At 36.5% G+C, this 25,480-nt stretch overlaps 2 protein-coding genes across 3 annotated transcripts; one reads left to right on the forward strand and one right to left on the reverse strand.

Moving 5' to 3' along the window:
* Nucleotides 1–109: 109 nt before the first annotated feature.
* LOC132307254 (ankyrin repeat-containing protein At5g02620-like) lies at nucleotides 110–18,969 on the reverse strand. Of its 2 annotated transcripts, none has more exons than XM_059804965.1 (5): nucleotides 18,768–18,969; nucleotides 7,195–7,788; nucleotides 6,715–6,861; nucleotides 1,406–1,947; nucleotides 110–1,090 (listed from the first exon to the last, which is right to left on the reverse strand). In XM_059804965.1, exons 2-5 carry the CDS (start codon nucleotides 7,763–7,765, stop codon nucleotides 353–355), a joined length of 1,998 nt encoding a protein of 665 aa, XP_059660948.1. In that variant the 5' UTR covers nucleotides 7,766–7,788; nucleotides 18,768–18,969; the 3' UTR covers nucleotides 110–352. The 2 variants fall into 2 exon arrangements, with proteins under 2 accessions (XP_059660948.1, XP_059660949.1); XM_059804966.1 differs by lacking the exon at nucleotides 18,768–18,969 and adding an exon at nucleotides 17,463–18,753.
* A 5,748-nt stretch (nucleotides 18,970–24,717) lies between these two features.
* Nucleotides 24,718–25,101, forward strand: LOC132309595 (uncharacterized). The gene has a single exon (XM_059807886.1). The coding sequence runs from the start codon at nucleotides 24,718–24,720 to the stop codon at nucleotides 25,099–25,101; it is 384 nt and encodes a 127-aa protein (XP_059663869.1).
* The last annotated feature ends 379 nt before the right edge of the window (nucleotides 25,102–25,480 follow it).

The following is a 25,480-nucleotide window of genomic DNA, read 5'->3' on the forward strand; positions in this document are numbered from 1 at the left end:
GTTTCAAATGAGATTGACATGTCAGCTTTCGCGGTCTATTTTATTCCTATAAGTCTTAATTAACCTCCTTTTGAAGTTCATCCTGTTCATGAACTTGGTGAAGAATGAATTTGCATGATAATGATAATTTAAAAATACATAATGAAACCGTATATTCGTCATAATAAAAGAAGTACATATATAGTGAAAGTTTTAAAACCGTACTACAAGGAATCAATCGACATTGTAAAAGGAAATTTAATTGTAACAATTAATACCTGGAAGACTGGAGAGAGCATGCATATATGTATATATAAAAGAAAGGATATATCATCTCATCTAGCAGGATAGGAAGGTGTTTTCGGCCTTGATTTCAAACAACAGGAGGAGTAGTTTGTTCAACTGGAGTTTTGCTGGAGGGAGGTGATGTTATAAATTTACCGAAGCAGAATAAACGTTTGATGCAAGATCGAAAAGAAAAGCGGCTATATCGAGGTCCTGTAACTCCTCCTGCTATATAGATGTTGGACATTAGCAGCATTCGCGCAAGAAATAAATAGGAAGGCACGAACGAGACAGACATGACGGTAAAGGGGAGGAATGCAACTGTGTAATAGCCAATTCTTGTCCACTGTTCTCCCTCTTGTACTAGAAGGACGACGGACGCCCCAAATGCCAATGCCTGCATTGACACTGAGAAAATTAGAACTGTACTACCTGCTGCTATCCTTCCTGGAACAGAGAGCTTGAAGTCTTGGAAGCGAAACCATGAAATGAGGACTGAGAAAAACAAAACCAATGAAATGAGAGTGCACAAAATGCAGAGGGCATCGGCGATGATAAAAATGAGAAAGAATGGGTGGTTGAGAAATATTGGAACGCCTGTTTCTTGATCTAAACCTCCTGGTACAGTGTACACTGCCGCAAAGGCAACAGCGGAGACAAACACACCAACCCATGAGCAGCTTTCTATTCTGTTCTTCACCTGTTCTACAGCTTTCATGCGAAGATGTTCCTTATTCTTAACAAATACTTCTTCAGCAGTCTTCCCTTCACGGTTGCGACACAAACTTGAATCTATTGAACATGATGAGCAAATTTTCTTTACATGCTGCATCCACATACATCAGCACAACTATATATAAATCAATCAAAAACATATTATATATCGTGATCGAACTCAACCCTAAAATAATAGGAAATGTAAAATTATTCTACACTGCGCTTTTTGCAAGGGATGCTAATAAAACTTTTTCACCGGAAGTAAAATGTTGAGGATTTAAGTTGGCTACGAAACCAAATGTGAGAGGAGCTGGTGGGACACACAGCAGCACAGTAGTATGGGGCCAGCCAGCCGCTCTCACATTCGGAGAGGAGTGGGATTGTCTATGAGCGCAAGTAAATGACATTGTAGAAGTGCAAGTACCTCAAATAAGAGCAGATCATTTTGCAATTGGACAATAAAGTTTCCCAGCACTGGTTCGAATATACAATCTTGTCCAACCATATGTAGAATGGTATTCAAATCTCTGTCTCTTCGCACAATAAGCCTCCTCCAAGGAATTCCCACTTGATGCAACACATCAAAGACCCATAGTTGTCGATATTTGATGGCTATATGTAAAATGTTGCACCCATTGCCATCAACATGCTCAACTGCCTGAGGGTACAATTGGAGTATCATCTCAACAATATCCACACACCCAGCTTTAATTGCCAAAAATAATGGTGTTTCTGTACTATTGCTTTTCTCCCCATCAATCTTGAAGGAAGCTGATGAAGATGATATTGAAGTCCATCCATTGTTTTGGTTCTCACTTGGCTCAACTTCTAGATGATTAGTTTGCTTAAGCTTCCATGATGTATTATCTAATTCTACTAAGAAGTGGGCAAGTTTCTCGGCTGATTCATATTTTAGCATTTCCTTCCTAATTGCTTCCCACAGAGGCACTTTCCAAACCCATGCATCTTCATTTCCAACAAATCAAAGTCAATAATCCATGAAAACTAACAATAATGGAACTCTATCTGAAGTTTTATTATTATATATATAAGTTCCCATGTGTACCTTTTCCTTTCATTGCAGCTGTAAATTTTAATTTTCAACTTTCAAGAGACCTAAAAATCACCAATTTCCCATCAGTGCACGGGACATTATTTTTGTTCATGTAGAGTATGTGTAAGATTCATTTTGTAATTAACAATAGTTCCGGCCTCCTGCTCAGTGAGAAGGAACTTTCTCCTTAAAGCAGGCATTTCTTGACATCATTGGACTATATTAGGTCTTGAAGCTGAAATCTCTTGATAACATTAAACTATATTAGGAAACTTTGTAACGTTTGACCCACCTAAAGTTGGTTATTTTCTTTTCTTTTTCATTTACTCGGTATGGTAGTATGGAAGAAAATTAGATGCTAGGGAGGAAAGAATAGATCAATGACGCATTCCTAGAGAAGAGTTTGTATATTTTTTTCTTTTTGTTTGGTTAGAAGAAAGAGAAGAGAATATAATAAAACCTTATTTTGTTTGGTGTAAGAGAAGAGAAGAGAAAGTGTTAATCATAAGAAAAGTTTGTAATTTAAAAACATTTAATATAGCATTGCGTTTCTTTCTCTGTGTTTTCAATTCATATTTGAAAGGAAGAAAATTTATGAAGGAGGAAAAATAACCTATCTATCCTCTTTTCTTTTCTCTCCTTGTCTCATCTCTACTAAATGAAAGAAATTTGTTTTTTCTTTCCTGTCTTTCTCTACCCCTTTCGTCCATCCTACCAAACAAAAATATTATAAACAGAGATGTGGCCTAATAATAAAACGTCAGGAAAAAGTGTTTTTCTTTTCTTGTTTTTTTTATGGGATGGGAAATATGGTTCATTTGTTGGATTTGTATTTTAATGTTAATTAGTATGCCCCTTCTTTTGAAAAAGCAAACAAAATGCAAGTTAAAAGATATGAAGGCGGTAACATAAGAATATCTCAATTATTCCTTAAGAAGTTAAATTTTTCAAAAGAAGACTCATTTTGTGACAGAGAGTATTTCATTTTCCCCTCATTAATATTGAGCCTACTGACCATGAGTCAATGCCTGAAATGCTGATGTCAAAAAAAAATAAATAAAATAAAATTCCATTTTTGCCCTTTAGGTGTGTAAAAGGATTATTTTCCTTTCCAACCGTGCTGTAAAATTACATGTTTACACCTCATTACATGACTAATGAAAAGAAAATATTGCGCTTGGTTTATAATTACCCCCATTATAAGATTAACAAAATTATATATTAATATAACAATATATAATTATTTCGATTTATTTATCACACTATCATTCTATATTATTTGATAATAATTTATAATTGCACATTATTACTCTAGTTAATTAATAAACCATAATTTTATTTAGACGTAATCAATTAAAAAAGATGTGCAATTGATGATGAAATTGAGATTGTAAACAATAACGAATTAAGTCGACCTTAAAGATTAAAAATATATATATTGTGGCTAAGAAGGTATTGAGTTATTTTTCATCCTGTTGTCGTCGTAATTGGAGCATATATAGCGGTGCGGTGACTTTCATTTTCTAACTGTGTTGGGTTTGTGGCTCGAAATTCGTGACAATTAGTTTAGGGTTTTTTTTTTTTTTTTTTTTTAGGACTTTTCAAAGAGACTTGTGAAAGAAATTATTTTTTTATTGGGATGCTTTTATTTTAAAGTTGTGATTGATGTGGTAATACCTGTAGGTAAATGGTTGAATTTTTATCCAACAGGGAATTGAAATTTGAAGAGTGTAAATAAAGGAGGGTTTGGGTAGAGAAATAGAGAGAAAAAAAAAAGATGTAAGGGGTTGAAAGATAAGTGTTGTGAGAAGAGAGGTGAGTATATGTAATTCTTCGAGATTTAACTTGAGAAAAAAGGGATACTTAGCCCAAAGAGAACCGGAGATGTGGTGTTCTTAGCCCAAAAAAGAACAGAAGAGTGAAAAAACGAGATCTAAGAGTGAAAGAAGAAAAGAGTGAAGAAATAAAAAAGTGAGAAATAGTGTAGGTTTTGACATATGTGATTATATATTATTTTTCTTAATATATGATGGTGAAATCTCTCCCCCTCCACAGTGGCCTAGCCACAAAGGGACAAGTGGGGGCAGCTACCCCCACTGAATTTTTAATTTTTTTAAATTTTATATGAATTTTTTTATATATTTATATAATTGTCCCCACTAAAATTTGACCGTGCACATATATATATTATATATAACCAAATGACCATTCACTGTATTACAAAAAAATATTCAAAATATTATATTATTTCCCACAAAATATAAGATATTCTTTCACACTTCTGATTTTACCACAAACAAATACATTATTTTCATCACATTTTCAGTCTTCAACATTTTTCTTTTGGCGAGTTTTTAACATTTTAAAAAATTCACAAAATCTAAACAAATACTGTAGTGCGAAGATAGGTAATCTGATATTTTTTTTTATCATCTAAATTTACGATTATTATGCCATGAATATTTTGAAAACTCGACTGCGCAATCGAAAGGAAGACCAATGAATAAATGATATGATGGTTGTGTATATTGAGAGAAACATATTTAGTACTGTTGACAATGATATTATTATTTAACGCTTTCAGAATATAAAAAATCGTCGAGGGCAGTTGTGAATGTACTGAATAAAAATATTATGAATCAATGGTTTAATTTTTACATATATTATTTTGGTTCAAATTATATGTATATGTATATATATATATATATATATATATATATATATATATAGGATAATGCTGAGCTACTTACTAGTGAAGAATGTTTAGCTACTTACCGGTGAGTAGCTTCACCCTACCCACCCCCTTGTGTGTTCCAATAACAATTTACCACATCAACTTTAATAATAAAATAATTCACATCCTCCTATATTTTCTCGGATCAACCATTGAATAAACGTGGGTTATTTTTTTTATTAAAGTCGTGGGTTATTTTATTATTAAAGTTGATGTGGTAAATTGTTATTGGAACACACAAAGAGTGAGTAGGGTGAAATTACTCACCGGTGAGTAACTAAGCATTATCCATATATATATATATATATATATATATATATATATATATATATTATTGCTACTAAAAATTGTTCCCACTAAAGGAAATTCCTGTCTATGCCACTGCCCCTCCATATATGAATGTAGAGTTGGGTGAACTATGTAAATTATTGTGTTGTGCGTTGATGTATATAATTATTATTTTTATATATATTTTTGTACATGTATGATGTGATAAAAGATTTAATTCTCGGCAACAATCAATCTTATGAAGTTAATATCCCTCTAATAGGCTGATGACAAAGGATGTGGGGTAAAAGCATTAATGCTTTAAGACTAATACACCGTTAATTGCGGTACAATAGAGTTCATGAAGGTACCGCTAACGAAGAAGCGGCTGAATAGAAAGGTGGCAGTTTTGAGCCATGAATGGCAGTGGAGATAGTTTCTCTTTGGTGTCATGTGGTGGTACGCCACCACCTACAGCCATCAACGTGGAATGAATTCATTATTCAGCTGCATATATGAATTATTAGATTGAAATTGACTCTTGATTTGAAGAGCGAATGTAGAGGAGAGAGGAAGTGAGGAAGGGAGAATGGTATTTGGCTATCTAGAAATGATGTTGAGTCAATACCATGCTATGGTGAGAGCGAAAGTGATAGGTTTAGTGAGAGAAAAATGAAACTTGAGTTAAAAGAGAGTGTTTTTCAAAACCAAATTAAGTGACAATTTGGTCTTTTGTGCAAATTGGACTCAATCAACATTCAAAAATACTAAAAACTATCTTTAATTTTATGGGCTTATAAGTAATTTTGTAAATCTGTGAATTGTCACTGACAACCTCTCACCGGAGAAAAATGTGTTTAAGTTTTGTTACCAGCAAAAAATATTAATAATAACTAGGGGTGTTCAAAAAATTCGGCAAATCGCAAAATCGAACCCGACCAGATCGGACGATTTGAGCTAGTTGTATAGCAGTTTAGTCGAGTCCTCGACCCAAAATTATGGAACCGTAATTTTTCGATCTTGTCCTGGTTTAGAATTCCGTTGAACCGAACCGTTATTATGTTATATAATATATGTATGTGTGTGTTTATATATATATATATATATATATATATATCATACCCTAAACCTAAATTAAGTAAAGTTTTCACGTCTCACGTGCCCCTTTTTTTTCTTTCTTTTATTCTTTAAATTCCTTAAATTTCTTTTTTAAAAAATCAAATTTTCCTTTTCAAATATATCTCAAATTTTTTTTCCTTTTTTTTTCTTAAAATTCTTTTTTTGCTTGTTATATTAATGTTAGGTGATTTATTTATTTTTTTTTTTTATTTTTTTAAACTATGCCCCTTTGAATTAAAATAAAATAAAAAGAAATAAAAAAATATTAATAATAACTACTCTCTCCGTTCCAATTTAAATGTTGCTTGGGAAGTAGTAATTTTTAAGGGGACATGTAAGATATGCAACGTCTCCTGAAAAGTTACTAACTTGCCCTTTTAAGTTTTGAATATTCAAATTTAAAATTTTAAAGTGAAAGATAATATATAAAAAGATGTGAAATATTTTGTTTGAAAAAGAAAAATGGACATTTATTTTGAAATAGACAAAAAAAAAGAGAATATAACACTTATTTTGGAACGGAACGAGTGTTTTTTTTAATATTGAAAATGCATCTCACAGCTGTAGACAAGACGCTTCCAAGATCCTGCATTCCTTGTTTCAAATGCCGCTGAATTACATGCAAGACGCTGAAGAGTGGTCATTCCATGTTCGTCTCTTTCAGCAACCAAATATTCACACTGCTTTGCAATCAAAAGGGCCAAATCTGCGCATATTTTACAATAAAAGTGTTGCTTTAACCCTCATGAAAAGAAAAAAATATAAAAAATAAAAAGAAACGGAGAAGAACTGGCAACTCGTTCTTACTTTGGCACCACATAATAACATATATCAGTTTAACCTTATAAAGCTAATATATCAGACAAATTTGCCAAATTATGAAAAAAAATAAAAAAAATAAAGCACACAAACCCAAAACTCTAGTGTCAGAAAATAACAAGCAGCCTATACTGAATTACATTACGATTGAATTAAAATTAGTAAAACAACACAAGGGAATTGAAGATGATAAATTAGCTAGCTAGCTAGGAGAACTCACCAAAATGTCCAAAGATAACAGCAATGTGTAGCACAGTGGCATTGTCGTCCCTCTGGTAAAATGTCTTGCGCGGCACTGCTTCACCTTCAATATTTTGATCACCCACTTTGGTACCAAGAAATAGAAACATCTCAATTTGGCCATAGCGGGCTGCATTGAAAAAAGCTGTTTCTCCAATATGGTTGCGCATATTTAACAAGTCAGGTGCCATTTCTAGCATTTTCTTGGCGGCTGGGACTAATTTGTTGCAAGTCGCGGCCTCGTGTAGGATTGTGTTTCCAACTGCATTTTGACGGGTAAGCTTGCAGTTTTCATTCTCAGGCAACATCTCTAGCAATTGAATTACGGAGTCCGCTTTGGCAGTGTGTGCAGCCATATGAAGTACTGTGTCACCGTGTATGGTTAAAACGTGCAATGGACCCTCCGGATATTGGTAGCGTCGTTGACACAGTTCAACCAACTTGCTCGGAGTCTCTTCTTTCATTAGAGCCTTGTATAGCACAGCACTTCTCTTATCCAATTCAACGTCATCCTTTCGAGCAGTATTACTGGCAGTGGTACAACGCACCATGTCGGGTCGATGCGTTAGGTAGTCTGATTATATATGAACGCATGTAGTTGAGATTTCATGTCAATGGATGAATAATAAAATAACATAATTTACTAATTTTAAGATTTGCAGCAAAATTTAATGATAAGATATTTCATTCTAAAATATAAGTAAAATAACATATGCATTTAGGGCTGGAGCAAAGAATGGCCAAGTGGGGCGACCTTATTTACATTATCTTATATACCCAATTTTTTTTTTTCTTCTAAAATTCTAGTAACGTCCACTAGAATTATATTATGGTAATCTTTTATTTATCAAACACATTGATTGAAATAGAAGTATAAGTAATTTTTTATGAAAGAATTAATTGATGTCAATTTATTTGTTTATTATGATAGTCTAAAGAAAATATTTTATCTTATTAATGTTCAAAGCTAAGTTACACAATCCTTTTCAAGAAGGATCGCTTTCACGCTCCGATCTCTCAACTTCGTGTGCGCTCTTACTCCCATGCTCCGTGCGCACTTTCGCTCAAATTCTCACTGCTCATGACTTAATTCTGTCGCTCTCGCTCTCGAATTCGTTCCCGCTTTATGTGACTCAAGTTCAAAGTCATTTATTTTTTACACAATAGCATCCACTAAATTTTACTAGTAAGGTTTCTTTTTAATTATTCATTTAACAAAAGTATCACAAAATTGCTAAAATAATTCAAATACTAATTAATCTTTTTATTTAATTTCTAATTAATTACAATAATAAAAATAACAAATCAATTAACCTACACAAATTAATTAACTGTATTCGCACACCTGTTATTATATGGCGGTTAGATGTGATTGAGAAAGGATTTTCTAGATCTCTCTCTTTGCGTAAAAAGTTGGAATGGTGCTGATGTTACAAATGGGGGCCAGTAAAAGAGAAAATGCCTGGTTTGGATTTTGTAATGGGGCTGGTTTTTTGAATTCCTATATACAACACTACAGTGATGGTGGGTTTTAGTTCCATCTCTAGCTTCTTCTTCTTCAATTTCTCACCCTCTCCATCACTAGTAAAACTTACCTCTGTATATATTGGGGTTTGATTTAAGGTAAGCGGATTCTGAGGCTTTAATTTGGTGTTTTCTGGGCTCAATTTTGGTAACAGTTCTTTTTGTGGTTCCATCACTTCTCGAATTTATTTGTGGGATAATTTGTTTCATTGATATATTGTCAATAGTTTGTAGATAAATAGTATTATTCGTACGGCTAAGTGAAAAATGCATTAAATTTAGAAAAAGGTAAAGAAACATTTGGCACGAAATGTAGTGGAGAAATAATGGAGAATCTCCTTATCTTATGCGGACCAAGATTATAGGTTTCTGTCTTTAATAAAGCTGCTTTGTTTGTGAAACTGCACCTACGGGGCACTTCACCATTCAATGAACTGATATACCTGGCTCATTCAGTCAGGTACTTCATCATTCAATGATGTAATATGCCTAGCTAATTCAATATTTACACCGGGTCCACACGATCAGATTGAGTCCTTTTAACTTACATAAATATGATGGAACAGTATCAAAGGAGTTCACCCGCAAGATGATGCGGTAAACGTCTCCCCGCGAGGTCTCGCGAATGGCATGGACTCGCAGGTCCACATGGGATCCGCGAGGACCAAAGGGTGTTCACAAGGTTATTATATGATATCTTAAAGCCCATAAGGGGCATTTGTGGGTCATTCTCCCGGCGGATGTGTCTTGCGAATCTTTAAGATGTATTTTTCTGAAGAAGGGGAGGAAGGTATACAGAGACTCTCAATACATCCCAAGACTGCAACATTAACACATTGGATGAGTGATTATGCGGCTATAGCAGAGAGGCATTATGAGAGTACTCTTGTTGACCCTAAAATCGGCTGCCTAAGCCGATTCAAAAATTTGGTAATGCGGGAGTGCCAGAACCAGCAATGTGGTTCAATAAGGTGTAGTCAATCTTAATCTCTTTGAGAAAATTGACTATCAGGAAAGGAGATTGGAGGAGAAAGAGGACATAAAACTCTCACTTGTGAGTTCAATTTGCCTTCGTAAAAGGACTTTAACAATGAATGAATTGTAACAACCGTGATAATAGAATAAGAATGGAAGGAGAGAGAAAGACTTAGAAGAGAGAGAGACTTAGATAAAGAAAGTCTCAGAATGGCAAGATTGCTAAAGAAAGAAAGTTGAAGAGAGGGAGAGTTTGAGAAAGCATAATTATATTAAAATAAAGATTTATTTTGAGGGTGCTGGACCTCTTTTACAAACCACTATCAGTGTTATTTATAGACTCTATAATTTAACTAATTCCTAAAAGTAAGTAGTTGGATGACAATATAACTCTATAAACTTTTATCACAAGATAATCCTATCATTATCTATCACAACTAAATTGAGATAACTAAAGTGATCTAATTCCCAAAATTAGCCCTTGTCATTATCTACCTTGGTTACTAAAATTGTTATGCACTTTACACTAGGGGTGGCAATTCGTGTTCGTGTATCATGTTCGTGTCTTGTCGATGTAAGGATATTATACTAAATAGGTAAACCCAAACCCAATCCATTTAATAATTGTCTCAAGAATCATTAACACTAACCCAACCCGTTTATTAAATAGGTAAACGTGTTAACCCGTTTAATGACTTGTTTATCAAAACGAGACATTTAATATTTAATTAAATATTAAATAATAGAAAAAATTTGATATAATTAACCCAAATATTCAAAATAAAAAGAAAAATCATAAGGTATAGACAAGATTTATATTGAAATGACTTAACTATCCATAATAATTGGGTTTAAACAGGTAACATATTACATAGGTCATATTCATGATTATAACATGTTGAGTTAAATGGATCATAAACGAGTTACACAAGTTGAACCTCTCAACCCTAACCCGACACGGTTAAGTAAACGGGTTAATCGTGTCGACCCTTTTATGACCCAATCCCGTTTATGCCAAAGCCAAACCATTTTAACTCGTATCGTGTTATCGTATCGTGTCATGTCGTAATTTGCCACCCTAACTTTACACCCATCATTTGGCACGTCTCTGCCACATAATTTGTTAAAATAGGTGTCAACATCTCTTGACCAAACAATCACTTATATTGAAGGACAATGTCTATAAAGTGCAGAACAATTTTGTTTGAAAGGAATGATCATCAATCACACCCACTATGCCACCACAGAAGCCTCTCTACAAACCAAAAGTTTCAATCCACCAGAAACCTCCATCAACGGCCAACCCCATTGCCAATCACCTTAAACTACCCTTCAAACCACTGAAACAATCCATCTATAGCACAGTCCAAGTTGCTACCTCACCAAACAACATTCCACTTAACAACAACAAACATAAAAATCTCCCATCCCACATCAGTAGAAACCTCCCAAACAGATTAACCAAAAAACCTTACTTAAAAAACCTCCCACTACTACCTCACTTACACAAATCTATCACGTACTAATCCCATCCTCATTCTCTGGTCAGCCTCACATTCACTTCCCTGCATCTACCATTAACCCTATAAGGATACTTACAAATGACTCACGCTGCATCACTACCTCTACCTCTATTCCACCTCCACATCATACACATCAAACCTCTCCCAATACTCCTCATGTTAACCCTCACTTACCTAGGAACTTTAACCCTCTTCTCTATTCTTCCCCAGCACACCAGATTGATAGGTTACAAGAGCAACATGGAACATGTATGACTTCAAATTCAAAGAGGGAACATGTATGATTTCAAATTCAAATACAAATTCAGATTCACTACATTTGGTCAAGTCCCCTCTGCAGGCCCCCATCCAAAATAGTAAAATCGCAGACTGTTTTCCAACCAACTCCATCACAGTCACTATAAATTTGCCAATTCTATGCTTTTAGCCAAACACTCCACAAACAACAGTGGGCCCACCCCCCCCCCCCCCCCCCCCTTCCCTTTCTCTCTCTCCAACCTCATCTAACACATAACAGACAATACAACAGTAGCTGCACTTAGCCCCCACAAACAAGCAGTCATTAACCACCAGACAAAACCTTGGACTGAGGTGGTCAAACAAACCTCCAAAATTAGCCTTGATTACCTACCACCACCTCCTTCCTCAATGTACATTGACCCACCTAAAGAAGTTGTAGAGGAAGGGATCAACTTCTAGGCCTCGTACCACCTTATTGGGATCTCAATACATAAACGTATTCTATTTAAACTATAGAAACCTCTTGGGCTCACACATACAATAATTGGTGATAATAACACCGTAATCTTTAGGTTTAGCTCTTCTTCTGAGGCTGACAGTGTACTTTTAAAGGGTCTATGGTCAATTGCAGGGCACCCCTTCTAACTCATGAAATGGAACTAACACTCTCACTCTCAGCCACACAACATTGGATGCATTCTTATATGGATAAAGTTTTACAACATCCCTCACCAATTCTGGACAGCCAAAGGCCTAAGCCATATTGTCAGCACAGTTGGAGAACCTTTTTATGCTGATGAAGCTACTGAAGGAATGACTAAGCTCAAGTATGCAAGAGTTTGTGTTAATCTTAACCTCTCCAAACCACTTCAAACAGAGGTTCAAATCAAGGTTGAGGAAAACAAATTTAAATCTATCAAAATCGAATACCAGTGGCTTCCAAAGTTCTGTCTGAAATGCAACCAACTTAACCATACTCAAGCCTCCTGCCCTCTCAATCACATCAAACCTACTACTCATTCCACCAAAGAACTACCCCCACCCCCTATTAGCTCTACTATGAAAGACCACAGCCCAGCTGAGATGAATCGCAATAGCAATTGGATCACAGTTAGAAAGAAAAACAAAAGACCTGCCACATTACCAGAATCATCATCCCAACCACCACAACAAATAACCAATTCTCACCACTAAACCAGATGACTCAACCCCACTCCACCAGGAAAAGTCACTATCCCTCTCCAAAGCCATCATCCCCTCCACCAATCACTGTTACAAACAACTAATTCTCCCCTTTATCCTTTAACCATAGTTCAATATCATCCCCAATATCATCCTCAAACCAAACAATGGTGCAAAACTTAGTTGCAAATTCACCTCCCCTCTTTAACCATCCTGCTAATTACTCCCCTCTTTGTATCAGGAAACTCAACTTTTAAGAGTACAAATCCCCTTCCCCTAATAAACCATTAACTTCTATACCTCCACCACTTACATTCCCTTAGTCCAAGAGGGATGCTCGACCACAGAAACACACAATCACCACCCCTACACCACACAAACCACATAAGCTGTCAACTTCTCCCCCCTCACTTACTGTACAGAAATTGGAACTGCAAAACCCAATTCAGGCACTGTCTTCATTGAGTGATCCATCTTCTATCACCAAAGGGAAACTTACAGCCAAAACCATGAAGAATGAAGCTAGGAAGGAACCTTGCAGTAGCACAGAATTGATGTGTAAACATCCTGGAGTTCCCTTTACTCCACACTTTAAATGATCTCCTTTGCCACATGGAATATTAGAGGGTTGAACCACCCCTCTAAGCAGTCAGAGATAAAGAGACTAATCTCTGATAAAAAGCTAGATTTAGTCTCAATTATAGAAACAAAAGTGTCTCTTGCAAATGTGGAATCCATCCACAGGTTTTTGTGCCCTTCATGGTCACTTATCCACAACTACCCCTTCTCTCCCCTTGGGAGAATTTGGGTACTGTGGAATCCTCACCAAATTGAGCTCAAAGTTAAGCTATTCATTGTTCTATTTCCATTATAGGGCAAAATTGTACCTTTCACACTTCCTTCATTTATGCTGCTAATATGGCAAATGAGAGGCAGCTGCTTTGGAAAGCATTATTCATTTTATTGGTGTGTTCTCTCAGTCTCCTTGGCTGGTCATGGGTGACTTCAATGTCATACCTAGTGCTGCTGAAACCTTTGGAGGGTCAACAAGAAGATGTCAAGCAATGTCAGAATTCAAAAATTGTCTGCAGCAGGCTAAACTGGATAATCTTAAATTTAGTGGCATTCTCTTTTCCTGGAGTAATAGAAGCCAAGGTAATGCATGCATCGCTAAAAAGCTGGATAAAGCACTTGTCAATCACATGTGGTCCACCTCCTTTCCACTTGCAGAGTGCAAATTTCTCCCTCCAAGTATATCTGATCAGAACCCCATTATTGTTACTATGGAACTCAATATCCCCCACAGGTGTGTCCGATTCAAATTCTTCAATACTTGGTCATCCCATCCCAAGTTCTTGCCTTCAGTTCATGAAATGCATGTGGTGCTCCTACATCAGGGGCACAGCCATGTTCTAAGTAGTTCAGAAACTTAAAGATAGTCCTAAGATCCAACTACAAGAAGGAATTCTTAGAAATTGATTCCAAGCTCCATTTTGTGAAGATTGAACTTGATACATGCCAGTTGGATTTTGATAAAGCCCCAAATGATGAGCTTCTTAGAGAGATGGAAAAGTCTCTTATCACTGATTATCTAAGGCTTGCAAAGATACAAGAGGATATGTTGAAACAAAAATCAAGGATGAATTACTTGAAACTTGGAGATTGCAACTCCATCTTCTTCCACAAATCAATTGCTTCTAGAAATAATAGGAAGAAGATTATGTCACTTTTTCTTGATTCTGGGTAAGTCATTGATGACATGGAATCCATCAAGCTTGAAGTTGTTTCTTACTTCCAAAATATGTTGGGTTGCTCACCCCCTACTACACACCTTCTAGCTGACCTAGTCCCTTTCATCATAAAGCAGGTCCCTCAACATCTTCATAGATTCCTTAATGATCCTCATTTCTACACTGAAATCAGAGAATGTATGTTGAACCTCAAAAAGGACAAAGCCCTTGGTCCTGATGGTTATAATGGCCTGTTCTTTCAAAAAACTTGGTCCATTGTTTGTAAATCAGTCACTGCTGCAATCTCTGAATTCTTCAGAAATGGAAAACTTTTAACTGAGGCAAACAACACCTACATCTCCTTTGTCCCAAAATGTCAAAATCCTACCTTCCTACATGACTATAGACCATCTCATGCTGCAATACAATTTACAAGGTCATTGCTAAGTTTCTTGCCTACAAGCTGCAATCCACCCTTCCATTCATCATAAACCCTTCACAGTCAGTATTCATACATGGTAGAAAAATCAATGATCCAATCATCCTTGCTTATGAGCTACTTAGAGGCTACCATAAGGACAGCTCCCCACCAAGATGTGCAATTAAGATAGACTTGAGAAAAGCCTTTGATTCTATAAAATGGGACTTCATAATCAACTGCTTAACCTTGCTCAGCTTCCCATATAAATTTATCTCACTTATTCATGCTTGCATCTCCTCACCATCCTTCACCATTGCACTAAATGGGGAATTCCAATGATATTTCAAAGGGAAAAGAGGCCTGAGACAAGGGGATCCAATTTCTCCCTTCCTCTTTGTTATTGTTATGGATGCATTCTCTTCCATTGTCAACTGCTATGTGAGTAGAGTTCATGTTTTTAAGTACCATTTGAGGTGTAAAGACCTAAAAATCACACATCTCTCATATGCTGATGATCTTCTTCTACTTTGCTATGCTGATATTACTTCTGTCTCAGTTTTGAAGTCAGCTCTTGATCATTTTAGCACAATGTCTGGCCTTACTATTAACCTGAGTAAAAACTCCATTTTCTTCTCAGGCATTGATCCAATCACAGAAGGCTGCATCATTTCTTTACTTGGCATTGGGGTTGGAACCTTACCAGTTATGTATCTTAGGGTCCCTTTAATCTCAGCCAACCTTAAATCCACTCACTGCAACCTACTTATTAAGAAGATAACTGGCAGGATCATACATTGGACCTCTAGATCCCTTTCCTATGCTGGTAAATTGCAGTTAATCAAGGCAGTCTTTGTCTCTACACAACTCTATTGGTCAGGTATCTTCATTCTCCCCAAAGCAGTTATCAATCAGCTCAATAGTATCTTCAGTGTTTTCCTTTAGTTTAGACCTGAAATGAAGTCCTCTTGTGCCAAAGTTGCCTGGGGTAAAATTTGTAAACCAAAGAATACAAGGGTTTTGGATATTCCAAACTTGGAAGTATGCAACAAGGCTGGTATTTTTAGATACATTTGGGACCTTTAATCTCATGATTCTAACAAGCTATAGGTTAAATTGTGCCATACACACCTAGTCAAATCAAGGAATTTTTGGACTCTTACCTTTCCATAGCTTTGTTCCGGGAGTTGGAGGAAGATTCTGCAGCTGAGACATCATGCAAGATCCATCATTAAACACAGAATTGGAGATGGCAATGAAACATCCTTTTGGTGGGATAATTGGGCTCTAGGTGGTCCATTATGATTACGATTCCCAATTTCAATTCTCTCTGATGCTGGTCTTAATAAGAATATTACAGTGAGTGCCTTCATTACAAATTCTTCTTGGTCCTTTCCTATTTGCAACACCACTTCAATTCCAGAATTAAACTCTCTCAATCATCCATGCTCATCAAGGAGAGATAAGAAATTTTGGACTATCTCCCCCTTAGGTATATATAACTTCAATCACACCTCAGCTTATCTTGTAGGTCAATTACCACTTGTCCAATGGTCAAACTTAGTTTGGCACTCCCCAACTATTCCAAGGATGAATTTTAACCTATGGCTTGCTGTTCAATCAAGACTTCCTACCCTTGACAGCAAATCCATGGCACAACACCGCAACATATGTGTGCTATGCAGCCTCAAAGCGAAATCTCATGATCACCTATTCTTTAGATGCTGTTTTATCTCCCAAATTTGGATGTTTATCCGTGACAAAATCCAATTCTTCTCTAGTTTCACTGTGGAAGACAAACACTCCAACAAATCAGCTTCACAAAATTGGTCTATCAGCTGTGGTTAATTGCACTTAGGAAGAACGCAATGCCACTATCTTTCAAAGGAAGAAGCCATCTCAGAGAACAATCCTAGCAAAGGTTTGCTACACCATCACCTCCATCCTCAAACTAGGGTTCCTTAAGGATTGCGCAACCTCTCGTCGCATTCAAAATGACTGGAACCTCTCTCCTTCTTGTTGCCGCCCACCGCCGCGTCCGTCGGATTGAGTTGCCAATTGCTCTCTTACAATGGAGGACAGTGTCCTTGTCACTGGAATGTTTCAACTGCTTTTGCTAATCAGCGGCTTTTAGTGCGTTAATTGGGGTAGTTAGTTTAGTTACCTTGTTGGGCTATTGCTTGTTCCCTTTCTTGGGGTGTTTATCCTTCTTGGACCAATTCTCCCTTTTAGGCTGTTTTGGCCAAAGGCCCGTTTGTACATTTACTTATTTTATATATGTCCCTTTTGGGATGTTTTGGCCAAAGGCCTGTTTGTACATTCACTTATTTTATATATGTTAGTGGCTTTAATTTCCCCAAAAAAAAAAAAAAAAAAAAAAAAATTATTTGACAAAAGTATCACAAATTTAATAAAGTAATCCAAATCGTATTTAACCTCTCTAATTAGTTTATAATTAATCAGGTAATGATCAAAGTAAGAAATTACTTACCGGGAAAAAAGAAAAAAGAAAAAAGAAGACAATAATTGACAATTAATCAAGTAATGATCAAAGTAAAAAATTACTTACCGTAAAAAAATGAAAAAAAAAAAAAAAAGAAAGACAATAATTGACCTAAAATAAATGAATTAACCTGATTAAAAAATTTGTACTTACTGTATCACTACTAGCTGCCAAGAACATGTACGCCTCCTATCCTCCTTCCCCTCTGATCTCAGGAATGAAAAGTGCTCCCTCTCTTCCAATAAAAGAGATTTATAGAGCGAACACTCTCTCTCTCTCTCTCTCTCTCTCTCTCTCTCTCTCTCCTTGTGTGTGAAAAACGTGGGATGGTGATGGTGTTAAAATGCGGCCAGCATGGATATCTCCTTGAAGTATAATTCTACTTTATATTAAATTATTGCTGACGTCACAGATCTGGTGTCATTTGTAACACTTCATTTGTCATTTGTCATTCGACGAAAAAGTTTCTGCTCGACTTAGATGAAAGATTTGTAGTTGTGTTGGATAGATTATATAGTGGTGTAATCATTATTGGTGGAGCTGCATTGCATAAAACCGGATAAGATTTCCAGGATAGAATTCGGGTCCACCTTGGACATTTCTATCTCCTCGGAACTAAGAAGATGCTTTGTACGTATAACCCTGAATAGCTCAATCAGAAATGGTTTGACGGGTCGGTCTCGTATTTCACCTCACGTGAGACATAATATATTTTCTTCTTTTCTTTTTTGAAGAAAAGAAAATCATTCAAATGCGACAAAACAGAACAACAACTGGTTGACCTTTATTTACAACCGGTTGAACCGTTGAAGTACCTGTATTACCAGTAACAGTCCCAGCAAAACTCTGTTACACTTGCCTAATGTGCAAAAAATCAAAGTTTGGTATCTTTTTAGTTTTCTATTTTTACCAGAACTTTTAGGGTTGAACTTGCACAATTTTAAAACTTCTTTTTGCCTGTTTTAGGACTCTCTAAGCCTATATATACTCTCTCTCTCCAACATTTTTAAGACTTGAAGTGTCACGACCCAAATCGAATGGGTCCGAGTCGTTAATGAGTTCTTACTGAACCCGAGACCAATCAAAGATAAAAAGGTTATCATACATCTTACTAGGTGTTAGATGTCAAAATGAAGACATACCGGTCCTTTCTAATCACATCAGATCATGAAAGTGTGATATCACCGACTTCGGTTTCACGCTCGAGCCCTAAGGCTCACAAGAGTAAAACAGTCATTTAAAGTTAAAATTATAAAATTAAGTTGATACCAATTTACAAACATATAGCATGCTTGGCATAACATAATTCAATTTCATTGCAAAGTAACATCAATTTGTCATGGTTATTAACAAGTAGCAAATGAACTACACGATTAACATCAAATTGGCATGCTTGTAAAGGGGAAAAACATGGATTGATTACAATACTCAAGAATTACACTAATTAGATAACACTACCTCAATTTTTGAAATCACCAATGACCTCCAAATGCTAATATTTTCGGATCAAAATGAAGCCTTTGCTGGGTTTGATAAATTTTGGGTGCAGGTAGATAAAATTGTCGTTTTGTGAGAAGGTTTTGTGTTCTTGTAGAGAGAGAGAGAGAGAGAGAGAGAGGGAGAGGGGGGAGTGAATATAGAGAGAGAAGAAGATGTCGGTTGCAGCAATGAGAAGAAATGGGCAGAAATCTGAAGTCTCCTCGCTTTAGTCACATGGTCAATGGTGGGGTCCACCTCTGACCACCAAAATGTCCTAAATGCCTTTCTTTGTTCAATTAATCACATTAATACCGTATGCATGTAATTTTCCACAGATATACGCATATAAGTACTAAATAATAATTATAAAATACAAATGGACTCCGAAAAAATTTTCGAGCACGAAAATTCAAGCATGGAGCCTACACTGGGTCTTTAGGTTCAAAAATCTAAAAAATGGTAAATCAACTCGTAATGCATTTTTAAGGGTTTTAAACTTAAATAAATATTCTAAATGACTCTCGGGAACCACGTGGCACACAAAACGATGCATGCAAAAAATAAATGCGAAAAGAAAAAAGAAATTAAAAAAATGTCGAAAAATGCAAAAAAAAATGTGAAACGTCACATGAAGATTAATATTTTTCTAATCTAGAGAATTGTTTGAGAGTATTTTTCTACAGAAAATCACTTTGATTGTTTTATTTATTTTTATATACTAGAGAGCACACATTATTGCAAGAGAGTGATCTTAGGGTGGTGTTCTTTATCTAATTTTGTGGATTTGTGAGAAGGTTTTGTGTTCTTGTAGAGAGAGAGTGAATATAAAGAGAGAAGAAGAAGATGTTGGCTGCTGTGAGTAGGGTTGCAAATGAACCGAGCCGAGCTGAGCTTTGGCTTGCTCGAGCTTGGCTCATCAACTTCAGAGAGCTGCTCGGGCAAGCTTGGCTGCCAAGCTCGGGCTCGGGCTCGGTAGACGCCAAGCTTGGGCTCGGCTCATCTCAGGATTATCTACCTACCAACTGTTAGTCTATCACCAATCAAAGAACATCTCCTCCATAAAATCTAATCTCCGTCTTCAATAAGAAATAAATTCATTTGATATGGATCAGACAAGAAAATAAAATACAGAGCTTCAAGTTGAAATCAAACCTGACAAGGTTATCGACTCCATAAATAATCGGCCATTTTGTCCGAAATTTCTTAATCCTTGATTCAATCTTTTCTTGAGCTTAAGATTTGTTAAAAAGTAATAGATATATATATATATAGATATATATATATATATATAGAGAGAGAGAGAGAGAGTTGTGTCGCATGTGGCTGTAGAGGGCTGACAATGATACCATGCGACGAGCTAAAGAGGACATGCCACTGTAGTTTATAGTTCTAGGGTTTATCTTCTTATCTCTTTTAACTTTAGTAAACTAATGGCTGAGATGTATTAGATTCTAAGGCTAAGATGATATCTTATTTCGATGGTGGACAACTAATGAGCCTTAATGAAATTATATGAGTTAGGCTAAAGTTTAGTTTTATGGGCTAAATCTTTTAGATGTAAAGTAGTAATTAAATATGGGCTTGTAGAATGATAATACAAATAGGCCAGTTAACGAGCTTGTTCACGATCCTAACGAGCTGAGCTCAATGTTGCTCAAGCTCGGCTCGTTTACTAAACGAGCTTGAAAATTGAGCTCGAGATTGGCTCGTTTACTAAACGAATAAGCCCGAATCGAGCTTTTAATGAGCTGAGCCCGAACAGTTCATGAACAGCTCAGTTCATTTGCAGCCCTAGTTGTGAGGAGAAGAAATGGGCATAAATCTGAAGTCTCCTCACTTTAGTCACATGTGTGGTCAATGATGGGGTCCACTTTTAACCACCAACATGTCCTAAATGCCTTTCTTTGTTCAATTAATCACATTAACACCATATGCATGTAAATTTCCACATATATACACATATAAGTGCTAACTAATAATTATAAACACAAATGGACCCGGAAAAAAATTTCGAGCACGAAAATTCGAGCGTGGGGCCTACACAGGTCTCCTGGCTCAAAATTTTAAAAAATGGTAAATTGACTCGTAATGCATTTTTAAGAGTTCTAAACTTAAATAAATACCCTAAATGACTCCCAGGAACCACGTGGCATGCAAAATGATGCATGTGAAAAATAAATGCGAAAACAAAAAAGAAATTCAAAAAATGTCGAAAAATGCAGAAAAATGTGAAATGTCACATGAAGATTAATACTTTTCTAATCGAAAGAATTGTTTGAGAGTATTTTTCTACAAAAAATCACTTTAATTGTTCTATATATACTGGAGAGCACACATTATTGCACAAGAGTGATCTTAGGGTGGTGTTCTTTATCTAATCGGAGTTCAAGCATATTGAAGATTCAGTCAATTATGTTCAGAAAAACGTGTATTCTATTTGTCTTCATCAATTCAGATTTAAAGAAAATGAGGAAACAATCGAGCTACGAATGGTCAGAGCATTCACGGAGTCTTCGTGATCTACCAATTACCCTTTTATAAGGATTGTGGAGTAAGTCTGGAGTCTGCAATCGGACGGGTAGTCACGAGAGTAAGCCTGGGATATTCAACAACTAATTTTTGGTAGGGTGGAGTAAGTGTGAGGTTGTGAGCCTAAGTCAGAGTTTGTTGTACTTTGTTTCGAAGATAGTGGATTGTATCACTCGAGGTTACGAAAGTCTCCGTGTTTTTCATCCTTGTTGGTCGGATTTCTTCCAATTAGGATTTCCATACACAAAAAATATGGTGTTATCTTTCAAACTTTATTTACTATACATGCATTTTCTTTTTGTTTTGTGAGTTGTAATTTTAATAAAATTAAAATCATTTAAAAATTAAATAAATGAACAAGTAAAACTTATTCACCTCATATAAATTATTTTTGTATTAAACTTCCACATTCATTCCCCCTCTTGGATTCTTTGGTAAATCATTTTTATTACCAAAACCATTTTTATGTGTGGACCAATTTTGTCGACTTTTTATCTCCCATTATTGAGAAATTCATAATCCATCTCTCTTCCTCTTTATACATAAAGATTAAGGAGTGCTCTTAAGTTGAACTTTAAACAAATAATTCGATAATTAATAAGTAAATAAAAAACGAAACACCCAGATTTCTGCAACGGTGTTACATCTTCCATCTAAATGCATAACAAAGAATTGATAAAATTTTATATATTGGTTCAATAGGTATGATTGTCTTTCAATGGTTATGGAATTTTTTTATTTTTTATTTTTTATTTTATTTTTTTATTTTTCTAGGCAAGAATATTAGATTAGAAGTTAGAGGTATGAAACTGGGCTCCCAAGAACAACGGGAAGCAATCCAACTACTAGACTACGAAGGCATTCGTATTATAGATTTCCTTCGATTCGCATTAGCTAGTAGTCTGTTAAGTTTTTCAATTTGAAATGAATTTTTTCTATAAAATATAGATATCTAAACAAAATAGATATGTAAAGCAACTCACAAAGATATAGTTAGACAAAAATGGAAAAAGTTTGCCTTTATTAAATAAGTTTGGATTTTCTATTTGTTTCATTTTTTTTTAATGGAAAGGTTAATATACACACCCACTTTATTCCTATACAAACTGAACCCTTAAACTGAAGAGATTACTACATGGATTTGATAGTTATTTGAATTGGTAAATAGTCCTAACTTTTTTTGTTAGGACTTTTGAAATGCTTGGTGCGCACTAAGTTGAGATTTTGTCTTAAATTTTCAATTTCCATATTCTCTATATCATGAAAAGTAAGATAATATGTTTAGGTTATAAGTCAACTTACCAAATTAGCACATGAACTCAACTAACAATTCAACGAGTATACTTTTTGATCATGACATGTGTGGAGGGAAAAATCTCCCTCCAATGAGAATAATCCACGTCATCATAAATATAAACTTATCCTTGATGAGTTTATGAAGCCCACCTTGCTCAAACCCAAATTGAGTTTGAGGTTAGTCCAAGATCACTGTTCACAACCCCAATACTATTGTTATTTGACCTTCAGCCCTGTTGAAGCCTGAATCAAGAAATTATCAGCCCAACATGGTAACATCAAACATCCGGCCATTATTCAAGCCCAACTGGTTCAAGGTATATTCAGCCCAGTTCTCCAAGATTGGACAAATCCTATCGGTAGAAGGATTTATCATAAAAGGAGAACTCTTTGATAGGAAATTCTATACAAGGCAAGTTCTACGTAGAAAATATTATACAATAGAAATAACTCTATTTGTAAAGAAAGTCATGTATGGGAAGAATTGGAGGACAAGCAACGCGAGTCCTACCTTAATTCTACCAATTTTTGTGTATAAATAGGGGCCCAGACCTCCAATAAAAAGATCCAAGCAATTCCACGCTTCTATATACATGATTCTTATTTGTCTTTACTGTTTTTGAGTGTGTTGTATTATTTTTCTCAATCGTTATTGGTTGAGCGGAATTTTACACCTACACTTTGGCGCCGTCTGTGGGAACGTGTGCAAATATATTCCCACTCTTGTTTCACAAGTGAATCCTGCAACTACCATCCGGAATGTCGAACGGAGGATCTTTAACAGATCAACAGACGGAGTTGATGCAAAAGATACGTGAAGAGTTTCTACACTAGTTTGACGTACTTCGTCAAGCAAACGAAGTTAACGTGGCTCAGATCGCCTTGCTTTAACAGCAGAATAACACTTTGCAAATGGCGATGGCTCAGTTGGCACCACCGCCACCACTAGGTGACACAGCAGCACCCCCTAATCAGAATATTCCTCCAGTTAACGGGCTTTCGCCTAATGGGGCACGACCCAACGAGGTTCAGCAACAACAGAGGGCAAGGTCTGAGGCTGTTGCCTCAAACAACGTCCCTCGTCGCATGCAAGACGAGCAAGTCGAGTCTAGCCATAAGCTCACGGTGTGGTCCAATGGAATTCCAGATGGTGCAGGTGTTCAGGATGCCTTTGATGAAAAAAGACTTCTAAAGATTCAGACACCTGCTGAGATGGCTAGAGAGCACAAAAACTCCCTAGTCAAAACTCCTTTCACTGACGATGTGTATATGGTTGAGAGGCCCAAGAAATTTACCATACCTTCTTTTACTCAGTTTAATGGTACGGGAGATCCTTTTCGGCACCTAGATCATTACGCCCAAAAGATGGCTTTGGATGACAGTAATGATCCTTGGATGTGCAGAGTTTTTCCTACCAGTCTGACAAGAGCTGCACTCGAGTGGTTCAGGAATAGGCTACATAAGTCCATCCCTGATTACGTAACACTGTGTACCATGTTCCTAGCACAATACTGCGGAAATAAAAAGCAAAAGAAGAGTATTGCTAGCCTCTTCACCGTAAGGCAAAAGAAGGGGGAAACAGTGCAGGATTTCTTATCTAGATTCAACATGGAAGCCTCGGAAATAGCAAATTGTCATCCTGCGACTGCTATAGAAACATTTAAACTTGCAATGATTCAGGGGACAAAGTTTCACACTTTCTTAGTCAAATATTCTCCTCCCGATATGCAAACTCTCAATGCCAGGGCCCAGATCTACATTCGGCTCGAGGAAAATGTAGCCCACCGAGCACAGCACGCCACCCTTGTGACAGTGGAGAACAAGCCTCGAGAGAGAATTCCAAATTCAAAGATTCAGAAAAAGCCAACGCGCCTCAACGCCGATCACCCAAGCACCAAAAAAAAGGCAAAGGATAGAGGAAGGGTTTACACCTCTCCGAACTACCTTGGCTCAGCTTTTCCAAGAGAATAAGATGAAGTTCACGGCCTCGCAGCCAATAAAGCAACCCTTGGAATAGAGGGACAAAAGCAAGCATTGCGATTATCATCGAGATTATGGCCATTCAACCAATGATTGTAGATCCCTTAGGTGACAAGTGGAAAATATGATAGCCAGAGGTGAGTTGGCAGACTACCTCATGACGAAGGAGTATGTAAAGCCCTGCGAGGTCTATCCTCGCAAGGTAGAAGGTACGCAAGTAAAGGTCATTCATGCAATACATGGCAGATCTGAAGATGATCAAGAGTCCGAGGGGGTATACAGATCCAGATTGAGGGCAGCCCACAAGCTCAGGAAGATATCCTCAGTCAATACTATCGCTTCGGGTATCATCAGTATTGGATTTGGCGATGTCGACCTATCCAGAGTTCAACTCCCCTACGAGGATCCATTGGTTATCAGTCTTTTAGTGGCCAATTGTATGATCAAGAGGGTTTTGATAGACCCAGGGAGTAGTGCCAACATCATCACAAAGACGGTCTTTGACTAGCTAGAGATCCCGTCATCATCTATTCGACCTACCTCCAGCCCATTGATGGGGTTCGATGGCACAAGAGTAGATCCCCTTGGGGTAATAGACTTATCCGTAACTGCGGCAAAGAAGACTCTGAAGGAGAACTTTGTCTTAACAGAGATCCATCCTTCTTATAATCTCATCATGGGAAGAGGCTGGATACATCGGATGAGAGGAATTCCGTCCACCCTTCATCAGGTGATGCAGTGCTTATCTCTGGACGGAAAATAGGTGATTAACCTATGGGGGGATCAAGTCACTGCGAAGGAATGCTATATGCTGACACAGGCTGAAGCAAAGAAGGTGTCTAGACAACCTCAACCAAGTGTGACTTCCAGAAATATACTCAAATAGC

Source organism: Cornus florida, unplaced genomic scaffold (genome assembly GCF_030987335.1).
Source record: "Cornus florida cultivar Cherokee Brave unplaced genomic scaffold, ASM3098733v1 CherokeeBrave_3.0.0_Hap2_Chr05, whole genome shotgun sequence".
In the NCBI taxonomy this organism is placed as follows: domain Eukaryota; kingdom Viridiplantae; phylum Streptophyta; class Magnoliopsida; order Cornales; family Cornaceae; genus Cornus; species Cornus florida.

What these genes read in the sequence shown, in the direction of transcription:
- LOC132307254 (XM_059804965.1), bottom strand. Translation starts at nt 7,765, where the DNA reads ATGGTGCGTTGTACCACTGCCAGTAATACTGCTCGAAAGGATGACGTT. An exon ending in GAAGCGTCTTGTCTACAGCT is followed by an intron (nt 1,948 to 6,714) that starts GTGAGATGCATT and finishes TTGGAAATGAAG; the next exon opens with ATGCATGGGTTTGGAAAGTG. An exon ending in ATGATCTGCTCTTATTTGAG is followed by an intron (nt 1,091 to 1,405) that starts GTACTTGCACTT and finishes ATGTGGATGCAG; the next exon opens with CATGTAAAGAAAATTTGCTC.
- LOC132309595 (XM_059807886.1), top strand. Translation starts at nt 24,718, where the DNA reads ATGATAGCCAGAGGTGAGTTGGCAGACTACCTCATGACGAAGGAGTAT.